Source organism: Egretta garzetta, unplaced genomic scaffold, assembly GCF_000687185.1.
Source record: "Egretta garzetta isolate BGI_Z169 unplaced genomic scaffold, ASM68718v1 scaffold224, whole genome shotgun sequence".
Lineage (NCBI taxonomy): Eukaryota > Metazoa > Chordata > Aves > Pelecaniformes > Ardeidae > Egretta > Egretta garzetta.
In genome coordinates this window covers 135729-143875 of record NW_009259530.1, presented here as the reverse complement: position 1 = coordinate 143875, position 8147 = coordinate 135729, and the positions used below count along the sequence as shown (strand labels likewise).

General features: G+C 54.2%; 1 protein-coding gene across 3 annotated transcripts in view; it reads right to left on the bottom strand.

Annotated features, from left to right (window-relative positions):
- Positions 1–1292: 1292 nt before the first annotated feature.
- Positions 1293–8147, bottom strand: part of RUFY3 (RUN and FYVE domain containing 3) — a 53717-nt gene continuing 46862 nt past the window's right edge. The window contains exons 15-18 of one of the 3 annotated variants that reach the window (XM_035893114.1): positions 6163–6242; positions 4877–4904; positions 3898–3972; positions 1493–1729 (exon numbers count right to left, since the gene is read on the bottom strand). In XM_035893114.1, coding sequence (XP_035749007.1) covers positions 1586–1729; positions 3898–3972; positions 4877–4904; positions 6163–6242 — 327 coding nt within the window. In that variant the 3' untranslated portion in view covers positions 1493–1585. Of the gene's footprint in view, positions 1730–3897; positions 3973–4876; positions 4908–6162; positions 6243–8147 lie in introns of all 3 variants that reach the window. The other 2 variants (XM_035893115.1, XM_035893113.1) reach the window with 2 other exon arrangements.

The following is an 8147-nucleotide window of genomic DNA, read 5'->3' as shown; positions in this document are numbered from 1 at the left end:
CGTACACAAACCCGTCGCCACCTCAGCATCGGCTCCGCTCCGGCGTCGCGGCCCTGCAAAGCCCTGCCCGCCCGTCCAGGCTTTGCCTAGCGTAACACTGCACAACCGCTCCTCTGCCTCAGGGGGCAGCAGCAAGGAACCCGACCCACTCAATACCCGCGAGGGGGGAAAGGGCAGAAAAACTTGAAATTGGTGCCCCCCGAAGTGCTGTGGCTGCGCAGGGCCCTCGGGAGCGGGAGGACTGGGGTGGCCCAACACGCCGAGGCCGGGAGGGAGCTAACAGCACGTGGGTCCGGGTACAAACTCGCCCGCGCTCTCTAACGCGGTCCCACCCACTCTAATGAACAGAAAATCCCCTCTGAGGAATTAAACCACTAATCCCAAATAAAATGTGTACAAACCCAAATGCGTTTGTCACAGAGAAATAAATCAGTTTTCTACGGACTCCAAAACATTCTGTGGTCTTAAAAGCCTGAAGGGCTTCCAGTATAAAACACAAACACAACTCTGATGTGCTTTGTGCTTCACGAGGAAGCCGCCGCCGCTTCTTGGAGCAACGCAACCGTCCTTGAGGTAACAGCAGCGAAGAAGAACGCAGCGTGACCTGTGAAACCGCTGTAGACCGTGTTTCAAACGAGCATTTCTAGTAGGTGAAAAGCATCCCCGCTTCGTCTCGCCTGCGTTTTCATCTAACAAAAAAACCCCCAAAAACAACCCCACCACAAAAAAGCCCCCAGCCGGTTTATCACAAGGGGGAGAGGTGGATCCCAGCGGCCCTCAGCCTGTGCCACGTGAGGATTCCCTGTCGAGATCCTGGGGAACGCACCCGATGCCTCCGGTTAGCGCAGCACAGGGAGCGCAGCCACGCCCGCGCTGCGACCGCCATTTTGTAGTCACAGGGGCACAGCGAGGGTCTCCGAGAGGAACCCTGGGCACCTCCCTGCCAGACCAGCACCGGCCCTCAGCTCTGGCCCCCTGCACCCCCCAGACCCATGCCGCCCAGAATACAGCAGGAGAACTTTCACAGCTTTGATTTTTGGGTACCGATTGGCACAGCAAGCCCACGGCCAGAGGGCTGAAGTGTTGCCTGGCCTCTTACCCGGCCCGGCGCAGCAGCCTTGAGCCAGATTGTCAAAGCCACGGGGAAAGGGGACGTGGCATTTGGCGTGCAGCCAGACCCACGGATCCAAACCGCTCCCGGTCGCAGCAGCACGCTTGCACGCCACACGCTCGAGGACGAGACCGTTCCCGCCTCGCACACGCAGACACACGCGCACACGCAGCTCTTTTTCGGGCGAGGGCCCTCTGTTCTCGTGCTCGGGCAGGCCTCGGGGGTAACTTGGCGTGGTGTTCCCGGAGCGGCTCTCCCCAGCAGAGGCTCGGTCCGAGAGCGGGCAGAGGTTCGTACGGGGAAGGCTCAGGCTGCCGTTTCAGTCACAGGAGACCGTGAACACCACGAAGCTGCTTCCCCTCCGCCCTCCAACGAAGAGAGGCAAGCGTCTGCTCTTCACGTTCCCCCTGACCACCTCCAGAAACAGTCATCAGCCACAACCGCGTTTTGGTCACCTCCCTGCAAGCCCGTCCCCTACAAGGGACTGGTGGAATACTGCTGGATGAGCTGCTGGTGACAGGGATTGCAGACGCGCTGGGGGTTAATGCTCGACGGGAGGGGCAGCTCATTCGCTGAACAGGCTTCGCAGAAGACCCCGCCGCAGTTCTTGCAGATGTTCTGCAACACAGGAAGAGGACAGAAAGATTAAGAATCATAGAATAGAATCATAGAATCGCTTTGGTTGGAAAAGACCTTTAAGATCATCGAGTCCAACCTTTAACCTAACCCTGCCATCCCACCACTAAACCCTGTCCCTAAGCACCTCACCTGTCCTTCTTTTAAATACCTCCAGGGATGGGGACTCGACCACCTCCCTGGGCAGCCCCTTCCAGAGCCTGACAACCCTTTCAGTGAAGAAGTTTTTCCTAATATCTAACCTAAAAATAGGTTACCTAAGGAGACGCTCAAGACATAGGCAACGCAAAGAAACTTGTGTTTTCTCTCATTATCGTTCCATCAGCCCAAATCCTCCGCTAGGCTAAAGACACCCCAAAACTTGGCTGCTCTGAGGACCAGAAGTTTGCTCCCGTGCTCAGGACCTGTGCAAAGCTCCTGAGGCCGAATGAGAGTAGGTGAAGGCTTGCAGTGAAGCCAGCAAGAGTCACCAGTAATAAACCACTCAAGTTTTAGCTGCCCCAGTCCACTGCAGCGCTTTGTCACAAGAGGGGCACGTGTGTGTTTTACAGCCACATAAATGCACTGGAACAAGCCCTGCCCGAGGCAAGCGTTTCCATGTGCGCAGGCGTTTGGAAATGCATCAGGCTGGGAGGGTTGGGGGTGTTCAGCCTGGAGAAGAGAAGGCTGCGGGCAGAGCTGAGTGCGGCCGGTCAGGGCTTCAAGGGGGCCCAGAGGAAAGGGGGGGACAAGCTTTTTAGCAGGGCCAGCTGTGACAGGACAAGGGGGGATGGCTTTAAACTGAAGCAGGGCAGGGTTAGACTGGATCTAAGGAAGAAATTCTTTCCAGTGAGGGTGGTGAAACCCTGGCAGGGGTTGCCCAGAGAGGGGGTGGAGGCCCCATCCCTGGGACCATTCCAGGCCAGGTTGGCCGGGGCTGTGAGCAACCTGATGTGGTTCAAGGTGTCCCTGCTCCTGCAGGGGGGTTGGGCTGGGTGACCTCTGGGGGTCCCTTCCCACCCAAACCATTCTGTGATTCTATAAATCTGTGGCATTTGCTTTGAACTCACGTGTTTTGTCAAGATAAACACAGAGGAATGGGAAGGACTAGAAATCCCACACAGAGAGGTTCCCGGGGTGACTGGGGGGCAATTGGGGCCCCCCCTCCCTGCCTGTTCTGAGCATCAGGGTGCTGCAGGGCTGGGGAGGAGAGGGCTGGCTCTCGCCACGGAGCGGAATGGCTCAGGAGCAGCTCCTTCCTCCGGTAAAACCGCTCCTTGCCAGACCCGTCCCTGCGCCAGGCAGAACTGCCCAGAAGAGCAACTGGTCACTCGGCCAGACATGGGTGAGCCTGAAAGCTTCTCCCAAGTCAGGTAACCTCGCTGTGCTCCCCTCTCCCCCAAAAGAATTCCCCAAGACCTATTTGGAACCAAGGTGCTGGTTCACCTTTACCCAGGTGCGGAGGTCGGAGCCCTGCACTACCCGAGAGGATTCTTCCCTGCTCCCGTCCGTCTGTGGCACCGCAACAGCCTGCTGGTTCGGGTCTTGGCAGATCAACTGGGGGGAAACACAGCCCAGCGCCGCCCTCCAGCTCCCCCTAAAGTGCGTGCACCCGGGTGCCCAGGACGCCTGCTGCACTGACAGCGTTTCATCGGCGCCCTGACTTGCTTCCCCGCAAACTGCTCCTCAGCATCCGTGGAAGCCAGTGCCGGGATGGCGGCAGCACTCCCCCGAACACCCTTTTCGGTAACTCTCTTGTGGTCCCTCTAGATTCAGACTGTCAAGCAGCGAGGAAAGGAAGAGGGGCTTAGCCACAAAAAAGAATAAAAGAGAGAAAGGCAAGGTGGCTTAAGCGGAGCAGTAACAAACACCTCCTGTCAACGCCTCCTATTCTCACTTCTGATTGAGCCCAGAAAAAAAAACGCTTGGCTCAAGGGGAAGCAGCTGCTAAGGGGAAGGAAAAACAAAGCACTGAACGCGGAGCAGAGCGGGGAACCCTCCAGCAACCGCTGTTTATCGAGTTTACTCTAAGGGTAACTTGGGCTTCAGGAAAGGGCTCGTTTCTGTGCCCCAAGTCACCAGCGGGAAACCTGTGCTATGCAAAGATGAAAATCAGAGGAAACGCACATTCACCGGGTGACGGAGGTGACGTTACAAGGCCTCGGAGTTACCTTTTTTTTGCTTCGGCTGCTTTCTTCCTGGCAGAGCTGGCAGATGGCGGCATTTCCAGGTCCTGGCAGCTGCTCCTAAAGCCCAAGTAAAACCCAAGACATTCACACCTTCTCGATGTGGCACGTGTCTTAGAGCTTCGCGGCTGATCCGCGCCTACACCGGGGAGGAAGCCTCCGCACCCTTGTGGTTTTAACCCCTCCCTATTGACAGCGCCCCGCGCAGCCGCACGGGAGCACCGTGCCTTTGCAGGATGATCCACGCCTGCACCACAGGGCAGATGGGCTGTGGGAACCAAGGACCACGCCAGCTCGATCTTCAGGTTGAGATCAAGGCTGCTGGCCCAGCAACGAGGCGGGAACTAAAGCATCTTTTTCACTGTGAAAAAGACCTGACTGATGCAGAAATTCCCCGCAGACAGGACACACCCTGAGTGTTGCAGCAGCCCATCGACAGTTCGGGGTCTGGCCGTGCTGTGCCAGGCACCCAGGGGAAGAAGAATGCACTTTGGTCAATTTGACAGACATGGAAAACACAAACCAAACCACCCGACCGAAAGAGCCCTCCCCGCTGGCCTACAGAGCCCAGACCAGGGAGGTTCAACGCGGCCGTTTTCACAAACACTGAATTATATTATGCTTCCATTGTTCTTTTTTGACACGCCAACCCAGGAAAGGCATGGGCCAAAGGAGTAATAACGGGGTGGACATTGGTTTAAAGAACAACGTGGTTGTGCTGAGGAGGCAAATTGAACTCGTGCAGGTGCAGCACGGCCAATTAAAAGCTTTTCTAATGCGATAAGCAGCGCTTTCCCGCTAGGGAACGATCGCTGCTACGGACTCTACAGACAAATCCTCACAAGGCAAAAACCTGAAGGAGACGCTTCAGGGCATTAGGGCAGGGAAGATGCTGCAGCGACCCAGGAGCTCCCCAAGAACCCTCGCCCTTCAGCCTTTCAGCGCAAGAAAATGAATCACCAACCTGCTCTTCCTGCGGGCTGCTCGGTAACCTGCCAGAGAAGAACATCAGTCACCACTACATTTAAGAAAAACATCTGGACCATCAGAGAATTCCCTCATCCTGTTTCTAAAATCCCACCCGTACGAGGCATTCGTAAGCTTCGTCAAACAGCCAAGCAGCGCGGCAGTACGCGACCCGCGCTGTTTAGACACGCGGCACTGCCGGCTAAATGGGAAGAGCAGGAGAAAAACCTTGCAAAACACCTTCAGAAGAGCAGAGGAAGGGAGCACAAGCGTAGATAAGACTGTTTAGGTGGTGCAAACATGATTTAAAACCAGGTTTAAACATATTAATGCAAAATGTTTGATCCCCTACAACATCTGTGAACGGGCAGCGATAACGCGCTTCCAGGCCTTCCGGATAAATCGGCAGCCCGACGCTCATGCTGCTAAAACACTCAAGGTGAAACGGGGATCAAAAGCAGCTAAGGCCTGGAAGGTTTTTAGTCTCTGGTAAAGCAGATTTGAACCAAGCTTATGCTATTTTTAAGACAATGCTTTTCTGATAAACTTGTCTTGGCACTCAGCGCACTGTGTCGGAGCACCGCGTTTTTTCACTGGCGCTCCGAGTGCTTCAGAGAGGCTGGTACCATCTCCCAGCAAAGCCCTCGTTACAGAGCTGTTCCCTGTGGCTTTTAAAACATCTTTTCTCATTTACATCCAAACGTGAAACTCAGCTTCCAAACACTAGACAAACCCTACAAGGAGAAGTCCCCGCAGTAATACTGAGTTTAGAAACAGGCTACCTGAACTACTTTTTTATACAAGCATCTCCTTGAAATATTATTTCAAGTTCTCTTTCTCCCACATCTCTATTCTTGTCCGTGGTTATTAGCACCAAACGCCACGGATCCACCAACCCTCCTCCTTTCCCTCACCCACAAGGATACCTTCTTTGGACTCGAGGACCAAAGGTCCAGGTCCCCGCAGCATTTGGCTTGCGAAGGTTCACGAAGTAAGAAAAATGAGTAACCAGCAAATTTATATAGAAACCAACTCAAAGGCAAACGGGAGAGAGACAGAGCTTTTCAGATCCAGACACGCTGCTGGCAAGCAGGAGAACCTCCTCCTTCCCTTAGAGAGCTACGATAAAGCAGCAAAGAGACCTCAACCAAGGGCATAAGGTTGGAAAATCTTTCTCGGAAAGGGCAGTTGCACTCTTCCAAACTTCCCATCAGCAAAGAAATTAGAGAAGGGGAAGCAGGACTTGGAAAAGAAGGCAAAAGCGAGATTTCTTTGCTTCCATACCCATGCGGCGGGACACTGTTCTCCTCTCTCAGGGGCTGTTTCGGTTTAGCATCTTCCTCCTGGATTTTGAGCTTCCCATCCTGGCAAAAGGAAACATTTACCTATCAGTTGGACTCTGTGAAGACTCCGGTTTCACCCCCGCCACGCTGCAAAGGGAGATTTTACATCGCTGTTTGGGGGATAGTGATCTGCCCCTCCTTGGCGCAGAGGTGCACTGGGACACGGGAAAGCCTTCAAACCCCGACCCACCCCAGGAGCGGCTCTACTTTGCATTTTAGAGACGGACTCTTAAACACGTCCTGTGGCCTCCTTTTACTAAGAAGGTCCAAGGAACTTCGCAGTCACCATTTTTTTATTTTGACAGCAGAGGTTGAAAAGGTAGACGGGCTGAACGGGCTTTTTAAAGACTGATCAGCGAGACGAATCCTCTCAGCCAGGAAAGGAAACAAATCCTCCCCAGCTAAGACCTGGGTCACAGCCCGAGCCACAGATCTATGGAACACCACGCTGAAACACGACTGGCATCGCCCGCCCGCCCGGTCAGCGCTGGCAGAACCACCCGGGCGTGCATTGCTCTCACGTTGTCATCTTTGGTCTCTGCAAACGCAAACTGCCACCGGACCGAGCACCGCCTACGAGTTCCGTGGCAAAGGAGAAGTCTGTACCGAAATCTCTTCTTTTGCACACGTGGGCCCCGACTCGTTCCGATCGGGAATGCCCCGCTCGTGCTACAGCGCCCGCCTGCTGAGGCAAGGAGGGCAACCCCGCGCGGTAGCCCGGTCGCACGCCCAGGGGCGGGCTGCTGCTCAGCAGCCAAGGAAAGCAGCTGTTCTGCCTTCCTGAGAGCAAACCAACGGTGGCTTCAAACACCAGACGACCTACTTTGGGATCATGGGGGTTTCTCGCTTTCATTTCTCCTGCCCAGCTGCATCGCACTTAGCTCTCGATTCCTGCTACTGAATGACAGCTGTTCTGCTGCAGCGAGCGCGGCTTTTTGGTGAACGACTCACGACGCGTCAATAACTTCACCGAAATTATGCGTAACGTTGGTTAAAAAAAGAAAAAACTGCATGGTTCGAGCAGCCCCGGGGAGCCCAGTGGAGGCAACTCTCAAGCGCAGCAGCACACGTGGGCATCGCAGAAACAACCTCAATTACTTCGCAGTTCTCAGAGCTACAAGTTTTGTTCTCCAAAACAACCGTTCAACTGCCAATTCCCAGCAGAAGAGCCTGTTCCGTTTTATGAGCAGATTTTTACTTTCAAAGGCAACTTTACTGCTAAAAAGGGACTTTCACTTGGGGACTATGAGCTTTATTCTCAAGATGAACACTGTGCTTCGCTTTAAAAACCCACTGAATTCACTAATGCGCGGCACTAGAAGAACCCTGGACGTGCTTGGTGATGCCCTCAAGAGATAATTTTGTCTTCCAAGTGGTACTATTTACCTCTTTGGGGAGAACTTATTACCATGCAAAAAATAAAACCAAGCAAGTTTGCTTTGCCTAAGATGCAACATGTACAGCATCTCTCCTGCTGCATTACACTTGGTTTTATTAAACCAGCGAAGGAAAACCACAGTTGCTGTCAAAATTTTGCCTGGTACCCAGCTTGGAGGAGGAGGCCAATGTGCTGTACTGAAGTGCTTTTCTGCCTGGCAGAAAAAGACCTGGGGGTACTGGTTGACAGCTGGCTGAATATGAGCCAGCAGGGTGCCCAGGTGGCCAAGAAGGCCAATGGTATCCTGGCTTGTATCAGGAGTGGTGTGGCCAGCAGGAGGAGGGCAGGGACCGTGCCCCCGTACTTGGTGCCGGTGAGGCCACACCTTGAATACTATGTTCAGTTTTGGGTCCCTCACTCCAAGAAAGACCTTGCCTTGCTGGAGCATGTCCAGAGGTGAGCAACCAAGCTGGTGAGGGGTCTGGAGCACAAGTCATACGAGGAACAGCTGAGGGAACTGGGGTTGTTTAGTCTGGAGAAGAGGAGGC